Genomic DNA, 14,452 nt, shown 5'->3' with positions numbered 1-14,452 from the left:
CCAGCCACTGCCGGCTATGGCTATGGTCTCCGACTTGTGGCCAGTGCACAGCAGCCTTGCCACGCCCATTTAGAACACCTGCACCACCAGAGTCCTCATCGGCCTCAGCCTCCTCTCAGAGGACTGAGCTCCAGCAACACAAGGCCCTCCACTAAGCTTCTGTCTTCTAGTAACCCCTACACCACAGGTGGCAAACACAAGGCCCGTGGGCAGAATCTGGCCTTCCACTTTGTTTCATCCAGCTGGGCACCTTGTGTCTACCCAGCTGCAGTGCTGAGCTCTCGCTTAACATTAAGGAGTAGTTACATTTATACAGTCCTGAAATTACATTTGGCCCTTTGAAGGCAACTGGGAGGCTGATGTGGCCCCCGGTGAAAATGAGTTTGACCCCCCCCCCCCCCCGCTGCCCCACCCTATACCTTCCCATTTCTTCCTAAGTGGACCCGGAGCTGGATCAGCTATGGTTGGGAGGATCTTAAATGAGACTAAGGTGACTTCAGAGTGCTATTCAATTGCTTCAAAAGGAGTCAAGAAAGGAGAGAGCAGGTGAAATGAATGGAAAGCACTACTACAACTTTCTGAGAACCGGTACAGAGCCCAGCCAACTGGGAGCCTGGGGGAAGAGGGAAATGTTCCTTGATGTACATTTTAAGGTATTTTTTAATGGTAACCTCTCCAGAACATTAAAATAGTTGAAAAATATTACAGAGCTGGAAAATAGGTGTACTAAAACTCACGACAATATTTCACATTTCTATAATTTTATGTATATCCAACCAGAATTATAATTTTACTATCCTGGCTTTAATGGAAGCAAACTCATGAAAAATATTTTTAAAACCTACTTCTTTGCTTAGTTCATATTCTGTTGAGAGAGTGCACATTTGACAATTTCTCTTGACCAAGTAATTTCTAAATAACTGCCGTTTACTGTAACTTCTTTTATAAGATGCCACTATGATGCTATAGTTACTTTCATTCATGAAGTTAAAGATATTCCACTGTGTATATATTTTCATTATTTCTATTGAAAATTCAGTTGTATTGTTCAAATGATTTAAAAAATGACTACTTTTATGACTATTAGTATTTATCTTTATTAGCCATTATCAATTATGTTTATTATTATTAGATGCAATTAACTGTTATGTAGAAGATTTACTTTTAGAGAGGGGAAGGAAGAGGAGAGAAACATCAATGTGTAGTTGCCTCTCATGTACCCCCTACTGGGGACCTGGCCTGCAACTCTGGCATGTTTACTACACTGAGAATTGAACCAGCGACCCTTTCGTTTGCAGGCTGGCATTCAATCCACTGAGCCACACTAGCCAGGGCTGATTATTAACTCTTAATTTTGGCGATCAATGTAGTTGCTATTACTATTAATGGCCTGGGGGTAAGATGGGGTGGTTGTCTTTAAGTAGCCTGTGACTCTCAGAGAGGAAGTCCCTGGCGAGCTAGGGACAGGTGGGCCTATATCCAGGGCAGTACAGCCATTGGAGGCCCATGGCCCATAGGTGGCCTGACATGCTGGGCTCTGTCCAAATAGGAAGAAAGGTCATTTGTCATCCAGGCAGGTTCCCTACTTGGGAATGTGAACTGGAATTCCCTGAAGGATCCTCAGGTGATGATCAGTGGGTCAGAATGGGGACTGGGAGGAGCTACTCAGAGTACCCAGAGTAGGGTCCACCCTCTTGCAGCCAGAGTCACTCATGTCTTCCTCCATTGCTGAGCCCACCACGTGGGTTTCTCCAGGCCACTATTAACAGGTCTTCCTGGTGGCTGACCTGCAGGGCCCCACCAACCGGCAGCACTGGGAGCCTGCACTGTCAGACCCATCACAGAGAAAGACACTCGCGCCTGGTTCCAGTCTAAAATATTTATTTTCAGGAAATACTTGTGCCTGCACGAAGGGGGAACTTTGTGAGGTGTCCACAGCTACCCAAGTGACATCTGACAGGATTAACTGGGTCATCAGAGCCACAGAATGATGACTGGGAAGGCGGCAATAATTGTGAGGCTTGGGAGCATGTTGGGGGATGAATTTGAGAACGACTTCTTAGGTGACAAGTCGGGCATCCAATGCATTTGAGTCTCGGTTACTTTCTGGTCTGGAGCCATCTCTTTCTGTCTCTGAGGTGGCCTTGGGAGGACGGAGCGGCAAGGGCTGTCCAGCTGCTCAGCCGGGAATTCATCCTCTAAGGGCCTCTGCCCCTTCTTTTCCTCCCGCACCTGGAAGCAGCAATTGGTGGTCAGCAGCTCCCACAGTTTCCCCTGACACACCTGCTTGGACGCCCGAGTGACTCTTTTGCCCAGCTCAGCATACCTGTTCCACTCGTGTGAAGACCCTCAACAGGTTTCCTCGAAGGACGCCCTGGAGCTCCTCCTCACTCCAGCCCCGTCTCAGCAACTCCTCTATCAGTACTGGGTATGTGGACACGTCTTCCAGCCCCTGAGGGAAACTGTATGGCCGCCAGGCAGCCAGCTGTTGGACCTCAGACCTGTTCCCTGATCCTGACTTAGGACTACAGCTCTATGTGTCCAAGGTCCTCTGAACCCCAGCCCTGGTCAGATATGGGAAATGGAGACTGGGAGAGAGTAAATGATTCACCTCTGCGGTTCATCTTTCAGAACCAAGACCTCCTTGAACACTCATCAAAACTCATTTCAATTGAATTATTAAGATCTATGCCTTTCACTGAATGCAAATTTCTTCTCTATATATAAAAAGAAGAAAAGCTTTTTGAGAATTGGGTTGAACCTTTACAGGCACAGACCCAACTGCAAGCAGAAAAAATGCTATGCCCGTACCAGATGTTGCTAAAAGTCTGCCCAGAGGCAGTGTGTCTGCCGGCACCCACTTGGGATGGGTGTACATGCTGGGCAAAAGAGCCCTGCCTGGTGGCTCAGCCAAATATGATGACTTAAGAGTGTGGCTAATGGACCACAGACAGACAGGAGGGCCCAGGACACAGACACTGGGTGGGAAGATGCCAGGTGGGCCAGCAGACCTGAGGCTGCGGTCAAGGTCTAAAGGCCGGGAGGACCATGCTATGTTGGGCATGGAGACTGTGAAGGCCCCACTGCTGCACAGCCACAGGCGAGCACTCACCGGCTGGTCCCATCATAATCTCCGCCAACACCGATGGACTTGGACCCAATGACTGTCCTGATGTGGTCGAAGTGATCTAGGGGACGGAGAGTCAACAATGCAGGGCTTCCAGGGCTGGGCTGGGCTGGGGAGTGGGGACTGGACTCTGGTGATTCCCCTTCTTGTAGCCGTAGGCCATGCAGGCCAATTACTTCATGGCCTGGTGCCCGGTGTACCAACTTGAGAGCCCTGAGGTTTGACTTGATGTGATCCCAGCTGGCTCTAGACTGGACTTCACATCTGGAGTAGATCCCGGAGCCACCAGTTTGGGCCATTTCACATCAGGATTCACCTCGCCTGAAGTCTCCTTGAGAACCCGTGAGTGCTCCCTTCCATTCGTGTGGAAGAGGAGAGAGGGACAAAGAGCACAATGGACAAAGATCACAGAGACCCAAGGGGCTTCCCAGTCCCTTGGCCAGAGGCAGGAACAGGGCACTTTGGAAGCCCCTACAGAGGCGCCCAGGCTTTATGTCCAACTGCTTATACTCACCGGTACTGCACTATCCCCTCTGTGGCTCCAGTTCTACATGGTAGCAAGGTACTGTGTGCTGTCTGTTTGGGGGGTTTTGCTTACTGCCAATGGGTGGGTCAAATGTGTTGGTTGCTCTGAGGTCCCCCTCCAAAGCTTCACGTCCAAATCAGAGCTGCTCAGGGTGGGCTTACCTGCCACAGTGGACACGTTGGCTAACGGGTTGCACTGCAGCACCCCCACAGACAAGGACACCATCACGATGCCACCATTCTTCTTCTGCATGGGTGGACAAGTGGACTCTCAGCTTGGCCTCCCCCCCGCACCCAGCACAAGCACCTGCCTGTTCACCCACTGGGCCCCTGTGAGGAAGGTGTTCAGCCCTGGCTTTGAGGTCAGAGGAGACTTCATCTCCCTGGTTTTGTGAATGGAGGAGTCTCAGCCCTGGTTTGGGTGGTGTCTTGGCCCTGGGTTTGAACATTTAGAGGAGTATTTACTGCCTAGAACCCTCACTTGGGTTCAAGATTTCAGGGCTACGGACTGGGAATTTGTGGGGCACAGGGTTTGAGGGAATTGAAGGAGCTGGGGCTCATGTTCAAGGACTCTTTGTTCAAACCTCTTGCCTTAGGTTCAAGGGCCAGGGCAGTCTCTCACCAGAAGCTGCAGGATATCATCAGGAACATTCCGTGCATTGTCGCACACCTGCCGGGCAGCTGAGTGGGAGAAGATCACAGGTGCCTGTGACACTTCCAGGGCCCGTCGTGCCACGGCGTCTGAGACATGGGACAAGTCTACCATCATGCCCAGGCGGTTCATTTCCATCACCACCTTCTGCAGGGACAGGTTGAGGAGGCATTAGGGGTGTACATGTATGTGTGATTATTTGCATGGAAGAGGTGGGATATGTACATGCACGTGGGGAGGGTATGAAACTAGGGCTCTCACCTCACCAAAACTGGTCAGCCCGCTGACATTGTTGTAGAAGTGGTGGATGCCCTTAGCTGAGCTCTCTGCCCTGCAAGATGGCCAGAAGGCAGTCTGACTGGTGGCCACAACTTGGCCACAGGAGCCTGATGCCCTGCTGAACCCTCTATCCCTATACCCCCTTAGAGCAAGAGCAGGAACCCAAGCTGGGCTGTCTGGCAGTAGGAGAACTCTGCTTGGGTCCAGTGGATCCAGTCTTGCTCAGTTTACCCAGCTCCCCTCCCCACTTCAGGGTCAGTGCCAGATCCCAGGGGTCAAGTGTGGTCTGGGTCCCAGTGCTGCATTGTGCTCACCAGGGTGTGTTGCAGGTGTGGGTGAGCGTCAAGTATCGCACACCCAGCACATAGAAGGTACGCAAGATGGAGAGGCTATTGTCCAGTGAGTGGCCGCCCTCCACACCAATGAGGCAAGCCAACTTCCGGGTACTGTTCAGAGCTGTGGGCAAGTAGGTCAGGTGGTCACTTTCAGGGGCTGGGGTAGCAAAGTCAAGTACCTAACGCTGCCCCACCAGCCTGCCTGCCTACCTTTCACTGAGGTCACAAGCTCCAGTTCAGGATAGGAGGCACACATACGGTGGATGAGGTCAATCTGCTCCAGGGTGAGGCGCAGGGCATCCCGTTCCTGTGTCTGGCATGGGACGTAGGCTGACCAGAACTGGGGAAACCCAGGGATTGGCTTGGGTGGGGGCTTCTTTGGAGTTCCTCCTTTTATAGCCTCCACGGCCCACACAGCACTTGGTGGACCCAGGGGTCATATGTAATGACCTGCTTGTTCCACGGTACTGGGATATGCACCAAGCTGGTTCACCATGGCCCCTGCAGCTCCCAGCATCCATCCCATGGCACTTTTTGGGTCGCTATGGTAACTGAGTTCCCATGTAACTAACATATCATGATCTCTAGGGCCCAAATTCTCTCATATTCCTAAGCAGCCAGTGGCACCTTATGTGTCCCTGCCCCATACCTGTGCACCCACGAGACCATCTCTAAGCCTGTCCAGGCTGGTCTGGCCATGGCTGAAATTGTGCAGGTTAACATCCTGTAGCTGGTTGTGGTAAAACTGCCTCAGGACCAGGGGCATGTCGTTGTGGCTAGAAGGAGGTCAAGGAAAGGTCAGGCCAGGAGCAAATGGGTGGACTCCTTCAGGCCTGGGGATAAGCCCAGACGTGTTGCTCTGCCTGGGCTGGCCCAGGCATTCCCACCCCACACTGTCACACAGACTGGTATACTAGGACCCTCTGAGGCCTGGGCTAAGGCATTCCCACTAGGGAGAAGGTGACACAGGAGGTGAAAGGGCTTTTATGGATAATGAAAAAGGGCATCGAGGGCCAGTGTGAAGGAACCTCCTCACTAGTGCTGCATGCTCTGGACCCCCTCCCCGGCCCAGGGGTGAGCCAGGCCTCCACAGCTCCCCCCAACCCCCACCGCACTCACGCACCCGTCCACCAGTGGGAAGTCTCGCATCAAGGTCCGAGCACGATCCTGCAGATTCTGAGTGTTAGGGGTTCCCGGCGTGGTCGGGGCACTAAGGGTGCCTGTCGCAGTAGAGTCGCTAGGGGCTCCTGGCCTAGTCGGGGCACTGGGAGTGCCAGGTGTGGGTGGGGTGCTAGGGGTGTCCAGCACCGTTGGGGCGCTGGGGGTGCCCAGCGTGGTCTGGGCGCAGGTTACTGTCTGCTGCCGCAGCAGCGACAGCAGGAACAGTAGATGCAGCAGAGGCCTCTGGCCGAGCATGTGGGGACACTCGAGGCCCGCGGGCCGCATGCTGCGCAGGTCTGAGCAGGCAGGCAGGGGCTGGTCTCGAGGGCCTGAGAGACGCAGGAAAGGGGTAGAAGGCGAGGAGGGGTCCCAACGGTCGGCCCAGGTGACTCAACAGTGTGGCCTCGCGAGAGGAGAATGAAGTCACAGGACCTTGTTACGGGAGAGCAGAGAGCTGCTACGTTGAGCTGCGCTCCCACTACGGGGTGGCTCCGCCCTCCTGCTTCCGGCCCAGAGGGCGCCCCCTTGGGCTCGGTCGGCGTTCCGCGCTTGCGCCATCTAGCCTCCCATCAAAGGTCCACATCCTGCCCATCTCCCCACACCCACTGCTCTGATGGGGCAGACACAGGTTTCTCTCCCTCCGACCTGAGCCTTGCTCTCAAGAGAGAGCGCCTGGAATGATTCTGCCTCAGGTTGGCCCTCTGTCCTGTGACCTCTCCCAACCACATCATGTCCCATCTGCCTGTCGTATGTCCTAGGCACCCCTAGGGCCACGCGCCGGTGTCTCCGTGCTCACAGTGTTCTCTGGGCATCCGGTTTTTCGGTGCTGGGTCACCTCGGTTGAGTGTGGGGGAGGAGATAGTCTCTGGAAATGAGGGGTTAACTTTATGGACTCTGGATTCAAGAAAGGCCCCCTCCCCCTGACCTTCTCTTTCCCCTACTTTACTCCCCAGCCTGCCTGTCCAGCCCTGAGGACTCCACCCAGGAACCGGGAAATGTCAGAAGCCCCTCTGTCCCATCTTCCCCAGGCAGCCTCAGGTAAGAGCTTTTTCCTCAGTACACCTACACCTCCCCCAGGTCTGAATAGAGGGACTTTGGGGATGTGAACTGGGCAAGCATCTGGAGAAAGTCAGGAACATTATATTTACTCAACAGAGCAGAAAGGGAGATAGTAGGCCATTGCAGTGGAAGGAAGTGAGTCATTTCCAGGGCAGCAGAGCCCCCAATCCCAGCAACATCTCTCCCAGAGCTGGGGGCTGACCTGCTGGCCAGGATCCCTCCTACCTCAGTGAGGAAGCCTCCGCCTTGCTGAAGTCAGAAATAAGGGTCCTAAGGAAAAAGGCCTGGCACTTTCTGTGGCTCCACCCACCTTATCCTGTGGTTCCTCTGGCTCTCAGAAAACGTTGAAGACAGTTCCTGTCCTTGCCTGACAGGCCCCACCCGATTCCCAGCCTCAGGCCCTCATTCTAGTTGTCTCTTCCAGGAACCCCCACCCACACACCCACCCACACACATGCACACACATATATGGAGGCTATGCCTTATCACAGTTTGCATATTTTCCTTCCTCAAAAGGCAGCCATTGTTGATCTTGCTAGACGTGCAGTAACTACAAAGGCATCTCATTTCCATTCAGCCTTCTCCCTAATCCCCACCTTTCTCTCTAGCACTCTTGCCAGGATCTCTAACACTCCTAGGGCTGCTTTTTTATTTTTTAAATTTATTTTTAGAGAGGGAAAGGGAGGGGGAAAGAGAGATGGAGAAACATCATTGTGTGGTTGCCTCTTGGGGTGCTCCCCACCCAGAACCTGGCCTGCAACCCAGGCATGTTCCTTGACTGAAAATCTGACCGGCGACCCTTTGATTCACAGGCTAGCACTCAATCCACTGAGCCACATCAGCCAGGGCAGGGCATGCTTTTTGATGGAAATGAATGACGATTCAGGTACTCTTGCAGCCAGACTTTTCCTGATCAGTCAGCGAAGCAGATCCAGCACATAAGGTCCCCAAAGCAAAGTTTCAAGTGGTATCTGACAGGTTTGACATGTCTGACTGGGCTGCTTCTGGGGATCAGATATTCTTGTGACTTAGGTGTAAAGCCCACAGGGTTTGCAACTCTTGTTCTGAGGTTGGTTTGCATGCTGTCCCACATCCTTGTGGTAGTGCTATCAACCTGGGCAGGGGGAGGTTGGAGGGCCCTCAGGTATAGGAGTTTGACCCAGGGAGGCCCTCCACAGTGTCTCCAGGATTCAGATAGCAACTCCCGAATTGTGACATTCGGTTGCCTAGAGAGGGGGAGCGTATCATGGAGAACTCTGCCAAATCCAGTCTTTGGTGACTTACTCTCTCTAAAAACAGGGACATCTGGATTGCTCAGGTTCAGGTTTTGCTGATACCTCTCCCTCCTCCTCCTCTTCCTCCTGACAGCAGTCTGTGGGGGTTGCCCCTGCTGGAGGTGGCAAGCAAACGCAGTGAGCCCACGACCTCTTTTTTTCCAGCACGGGGACTATACCTGCACACAGAGGGTGCTCAACCAATATCTGCTGAAGGAGTAAACTTGGAGCTCAGGAGGCTGCCTTCCTTTCTTTCCCAGAGCAAAGGCAGATGACAAGAATGCCGACACATCAGAGCAGCCAATATTGATGTGTGCTTGGAGCTGTGCTACAGGTTTGACATGCTTTCCCCATGACAGCCCACAGGGTAGGGTTCTGACCAGCCTCATATTCTAGGAGAGAACACTGAAGCTCAGCTGGAAGAACTTAACTTTCTCATCCAAAAGCTGGCAGATGGAGCTGGTGTCTGAAACTAGTTTCCTCACCCCCCAGCCCCAATTCTATTCTCCCTCTGTGATAATTCTAGGTACAAAGCAGTTGCCCAAGCTGATGGAAGCCTTTCCTGACATCTGAACTCCTCTGTCTGGAGTCTTCCCTGAATCCAAATCCATCATGCTGGGCAGGGGAATTCCTAAATTTGGGGGCAGCTAGTGAGGACAGTGGAACTGAGAGTTTGTGGGGAGAAATGTATTTAGCCTTCTGTTGTCCTACTGTGCAGGTGCTTCTCCCAACTTTGGAGAATGACCACAGGTCACTCGGTAAGGAGGTCTGCCCTGTCTGCTTCTGCACATGCCCCGTCATTCCTGTTCACCACTGCCAGGCTCAGCAGGGTTGGCTTGGATTGGCCCTATCTTTAGTGAGAGTTCATGGGACACAAGAAAGCCATCTGGAGAAGCCAGCAGTGGTGGGAGAGTAGTCCATTGGCCTTGGGACAGAACTCTCCTTGAATCTGGCTGTGGGGGAGGACAGGTGTGGGGAGTTCGGCGGCTGAGAAGGCAACGATGCCCTCTTGGGCAAGTTAAACAACGATTCCTTGAACTTCTCAACTTCCAGCTTCTGCCTTTCTCACCAGAAGAAGCCTTGGATACCTTACATACGTCCATTTGTCCAGATATCCTTTACTGATCATCAGCTGGCACCAGCTCTTTGCCTGGGGTATACAGTAAAGGGGCTGGACAAGTCTATCGTATGTGCTGTCATAAGCACGCAGAAGGGTGGGCTGTGGGGGAACCAGGTGCTGGTAGCTACTCTTGACCAATCAAACATTTATTTCATGGCACATGTGATTCCTCATTTAGCCTCAAGTTAAAACTTGCCATCTCTTTGCTCAACCTAGCCTGCTCATCTCTGAGGCTCGTCAGACCTGTCTTCCATAATGACATGCTGTGCACAGCACACTGTGCCACGGAGCCCTCTGTGCTTCTGGTTTTTAACTCAGGAAGCCAGCCCTCCTCCGCTTGGTTTCCATAGTGCCCACAGGCTGGTTTACCCTGTGAAGCTGACCTCTGAGCCTTCACTGAATCCAAATCTGGCTGAATATCAGACTGCACCTGAGAAACTCGTATTTTTTGTTTCTTTTAACTTACTAGGTATATTTAAAAATATATAAAACAAGTAGAGAGAGTATATTGAACCCCAGCTTCAACGGTCATCAACTGATTAGCCAATCTTGTTGCATTTATACCATGTACATACCCTTCTACAGAATATTTGAAAGGAAATCAGACATTTATTTTATCCATATTTGTTTGCATCTCTAAAAGGTCCTAACAGGGACTTTAAGTTTGATCAAGGTAGAGGATCTGAATAGGCATTTTTCCAAAAAAGACATACAGATGGTCAACAGGTGAATGAAATGGTTCTCAACATTAGTAATCATCATGAAGTGCGAATCAAAACCACAGTGAGTTATAACCTCACACCTATTATTACTTTTTTAGATTTATTTATTTTTAAGAGAGGAGAAGTCAGGGAGAACAAGAGGTAGAAAAACATTGACTTGTGAGAGAAACATCCATCAGCTGCCTCTCACACGCCCCCCAATAGGGGACCTGACCTGTAACCCGGGCATGCACCCTGACTGGGAATCGAACTGGTGACCTTTTTTGTTTTGCAAGCTGGCACTCAATCCACTGAGCTACACCAACCAAGGCCTATTGTTAAAAAACAAACAAACAAAACGGATGAAATAACAAGAGTTGGCAAAGATGTGAAGAAAAGGGAACTCCTGTGCACTGTTGGAAAAGAAAATTGGTGCAGCCACTATGAAAACAGTATGGAAGTTCCTCAAAAAATTAAAAACAGAACTACCATATGGTTCAGCAGTTCCACTTCGGGTATATATATGAAGAAAACAAAATGCTAACTTGAAAATGTATGTGCACCCCTTTGTTAACTGCAGCATTTTCTCCAATAGTCAAGATATAGAAACAACCCATCTGCCTATTTATGAGTGAATGAAGAAAATGTGGTATAAAGGACACATGGACAAAAACTAAGGGGGGTGGAAATGGGAGGGAGGTGGGGAGCACTGGGGGGGGTGGGCTGGGATGGGAGTAAAAGACAGAAAACTACTCGAACAACAATTAGAATAAATATTTCAATAAAAAATAAAATTATTTTATATTAACAAAAAGAAAATGTGGTATTTCTATGCACAATGGAGTACTTTTCAGCCATAAAAAGGAAATGTTGCCAGTTGTGACAACATGGATAAATCTTGAGGGCATTATGCTAAGTAATGTAAGTCAGGCAGAGAAAGAAAAATACCACAATATCATTTATATATGGACTCTAAATAAATAAAAACAAAAATGACCTCATAGATACAGAGAACAGATTAGTGGTTGTCAGAGGGGAGGAAATGGGTGAAATGGGTGAGGGGGTTAAAAGGCACAAACTTCTACCCTGACCCATGTGGCTTAGTTGGTAGGGTGTCCTCCCACAGAGTGAAAGGTCACCTATTTGATTCCCGTCAGGAAACAAGCCTGGGTTTCAGGTTTGGTCCCCAGTTGGGGCATGTTCAAGAGGCAACCGATGCATGTTTCTCTCCCCGTCCTTCTCTATCCCTAAAAGTAAATAAAATCTGAAAAAATGTACAAAGTTCTATTCATAAAACAAGTCACAAGGATGTACTGTACGGCAAGGTGACTATATTAATGGTATGTATTGTATAGCTGAAAGTTGCTAAGAGAGTACATCTTAAAAATCTCACCGTTGGGAGAAAATGTGGTAACTGTGTATGGTGAACAGACATTAACTAGAGTCACTGTGGTGATCATTTAATAATATATACAAATACCAAATCATTTGGTATTGTATACCTGAAATGTATTACCCATTATACCTAAATATAAGTACAGAAAACTCACTTCACCACCATGCTATTATGGCACCTCAAAAAGTCAACAATACTTTAATATCATAAACTGCCTAATATCATGTTCAAATTTCCTACTACTGATTTTCAGAAAACTTATGTAGATAAGATCCCCCATCCTCACCAAGGGTTGCTCTTCCTTGCAATTCTTTAAAATAATTTTTTATTTACTACGTGATTCTGAGCAAGTTCTTTTTATATCCCTGAGCCTGTTTCTTCAAATAAAAAAACAGGGCTTCACTGTGCATTTAGTACAATATTCTCTTTTGGCAAAGGTTTCCCTGGGCCCATTTCTGATCTTTACAACCTGATCCTTTTCAGTGTGTACTTTCAAGTATTTTGTGGAGTATTGTAATTGACACTGAAGTATTCATCACTTCAGGCATAGCTTATATAATACTGCAGAGCCTGGAGCCTAGGAAATAGTAAGAGGATGCTATACGCTTAATTTGCCAGTTTGGTCAAGACTGTACTCCTCTCTCCTCTTCTGCCATCACCAACAGATGAGGAAAAAGGCAGAGACTGGCAATGCACACCAGGCAGTACTTCTGTGTCAGTCTGCCTTTTGGCAGGACTTTCCAAGGCTAATTTCACCAACAGTGTGCAAGTTTTCCACATACTGATGAAGAAAACTCCTCTCTACTGCTAGTCACATCAGCTTTCTCTCTCATGAGGGCTTAAAGAATGTTTTAGGGGCAGAAAATAAAATTTAAATGTTACAAACTAAAAGTTGAAAGAGTCTTTGTCTTTGGTGTGGCATTTTGGAATGAGTTTTCTTAATCCAATGAATGCTGCCCCAATGGTAACTTATTAGGAGAACCCAGAAAAACATTTTTTTTTGTTGGAGATCATGATATAATATACAGCCAGAGTCTACTTTATTTTTCACTACTCATGAAAGATTACAAAGAGTCATGCTTAGCCACTCTCCAGACTTGCAGGGAGGTGAGTGTGCTCACCCACCCAGCACCACACAGGGAAAGATCAGTTATGGCACTACCTTCATGTCAGCTGGGACAAAGGCTCCCTCACTGAAGACCCCAGTCCTGGAAAGCTTCTCTTCCTGCGAGCTGCCAATTCAATTTTCTGAACCAGGCTCACATCCCAGGGGTGGGTAACAAAGCTGATGACGGTGCCTGGCAACTCACTCCCTACACGGCCCACCCTCCCCGCTCTGTGGATGTAGTCTTGCAGGGTGAGAGGGAAATCATAATTGACAACTAGCTCCACATGGGTACTGTCCAGGCCCCGAGAGGCTATATCTGTGCAGAGAAGTATGTCTCGGTAGCCCTTCTGGAAGCTCTGGAAGATACCTGCCCTCATTGAGGCTGGCATTTGGCCCTGCAACCTTAAATGTTGGATTTTGTGGTCATCCAGAATATAACCTAGCCAGTTCACAGTGCTAGAGCTATTACAGAATACCAGGACAGTTCCTGAGGAGCAAGTCCTATCTGCTCTGTCATGCCACTTGAGGATCTGCACCAACTCAGCTACCTTTTCCGCTCCCTTCAGCCTCATAAATGTCTGTTTGACATGGGGCATGATACAGTGGAGCCTGGAGCTGGTGATGGTGGTTAGAGACTCTGAGCTGGTGACTTTACTCAGCAGCTGGCCTACACCTTCAGGAAATGTGGCCCCTACTAGTACCAACTGAGCTTTAGGATTAAAGGGGTCTTTTAAGTCCTCTGGGCCTTCTGCTACATGGCTCTTCCCTAAGATGTAGTCCATGAGTTCCAAGAAACTTTCATCCAACAGCGTGTCCGCCTCATCCAATACTAAGAAGGATAGCTGCTCCAGGCTGATCAGTTGACATTTCAGAGACTTCCACAGAGCCCCCGGAGTGGCCACTAATACATCAGCTAGGGGCTGTCTGCAAAGTTGCAGCCTAATCCTAATCATGCCACGGCCTCCCCCTAACTCCTGCACCTGGATTCCCAGGGCGTTGCCTAAGGGCTGGGCCACGATCCGCACCTGTTCAGCTAATTCTCGCGAAGGCACGAGGACCAGGCCTCGAGGAGCTGGGATACTGCGGGGGTCTGGTTTTGGCCGGCCCAAGAGCTGCTGAAGCAGAGGGAGTAGGTAGCTGAGAGTCTTGCCACTGCCTGTTTCCGCTGCGCAAAGTACGTGGCGGCCGCGAAGTAACGGGGGGATGGTACTCGACTGCACCGTGGTGGGTCGAAGGACCTCGGGAGCAACCTCTTGTAGTGCACGCAGTACGCGTGGCTCCAGACCCAGATCCGCGAAGCTGCCCTCGGATAAGTTCCGCAATGCTGGTGTCTCACGTTGTGAGCGCTCGATGGAGAAGTGGTCCCAGCGGGACCGCCTATTCTTCCAGCCACGCGAAGCGAGTGGCGCGCTCTCCCAGCGAGCCAGCGTGAGGCGCGCCGGCTGGTTGAACTCCGGCCGCCGCGCCGAGATCAGCAGTGGACCAGGTCGCACCAGCACCGGCCGCAGGGAGTTCCGTCGCCCTCTCTGCCGCTGTTCTTGCCGCCGCTGTAGAGCCCGTGGGATGCGCACCACTGGTAAGGGCTCATCGGGACCGCTAACCGCCAGTTCCCGTCCAGGTGCCCGAAACAAACGAGCTGCAAACAACGAAAGTCGAGGCGACCATACTAGAGCCATGTTTTCCTAGCTGCTGGAGAGGCGCAAGACACTGACGTC

The 14,452-nt window shown here is 50.4% G+C and overlaps 2 protein-coding genes and 1 long non-coding RNA gene across 8 annotated transcripts; 1 reads left to right on the top strand and 2 right to left on the bottom strand.

Annotated features, from left to right (window-relative positions):
• Positions 1-1,854: 1,854 nt before the first annotated feature.
• LOC119061953 (dipeptidase 2-like) lies at positions 1,855-7,522 on the bottom strand. 6 transcript variants are annotated; one of them, XM_053666555.1, is made up of 12 exons: positions 7,449-7,522; positions 6,876-6,944; positions 6,042-6,511; positions 5,568-5,694; positions 5,129-5,258; positions 4,898-5,039; positions 4,566-4,635; positions 4,275-4,451; positions 3,815-3,899; positions 3,113-3,188; positions 2,327-2,462; positions 1,855-2,232 (listed from the first exon to the last, which is right to left on the bottom strand). In XM_053666555.1, the coding sequence occupies exons 3-12, from the start codon at positions 6,362-6,364 to the stop codon at positions 1,975-1,977; spliced, it is 1,524 nt and encodes a 507-aa protein (XP_053522530.1). In that variant the 5' UTR covers positions 6,365-6,511; positions 6,876-6,944; positions 7,449-7,522; the 3' UTR covers positions 1,855-1,974. The 6 variants fall into 6 exon arrangements, with proteins under 6 accessions (XP_053522530.1, XP_053522528.1, XP_053522527.1 ...); XM_053666553.1 differs by having other exon boundaries at positions 6,042-6,408; XM_053666552.1 differs by lacking the exon at positions 7,449-7,522 and adding an exon at positions 7,364-7,428 and having other exon boundaries at positions 6,042-6,408.
• On the top strand, positions 6,698-8,707 carry LOC119061955 (uncharacterized). The gene is made up of 3 exons (XR_005084885.2): positions 6,698-6,771; positions 7,033-7,117; positions 8,578-8,707. It is a non-coding gene; the product is annotated as an uncharacterized LOC119061955 (long non-coding RNA).
• Positions 8,708-12,645: 3,938 nt separating this feature from the next.
• DDX28 (DEAD-box helicase 28) lies at positions 12,646-14,441 on the bottom strand. Its single transcript, XM_037162564.2, has one exon. The coding sequence runs from the start codon at positions 14,411-14,413 to the stop codon at positions 12,794-12,796; it is 1,620 nt and encodes a 539-aa protein (XP_037018459.2). The 5' UTR covers positions 14,414-14,441; the 3' UTR covers positions 12,646-12,793.
• Positions 14,442-14,452: the final 11 nt, after the last annotated feature.

Source organism: Artibeus jamaicensis, unplaced genomic scaffold, assembly GCF_021234435.1.
Source record: "Artibeus jamaicensis isolate MK-2021 breed Jamaican fruit bat unplaced genomic scaffold, CSHL_Jam_final contig_464, whole genome shotgun sequence".
Classification (NCBI taxonomy): Eukaryota; Metazoa; Chordata; class Mammalia; order Chiroptera; family Phyllostomidae; genus Artibeus; species Artibeus jamaicensis.
This window is presented reverse-complemented; position numbering and strand designations above follow the sequence as displayed.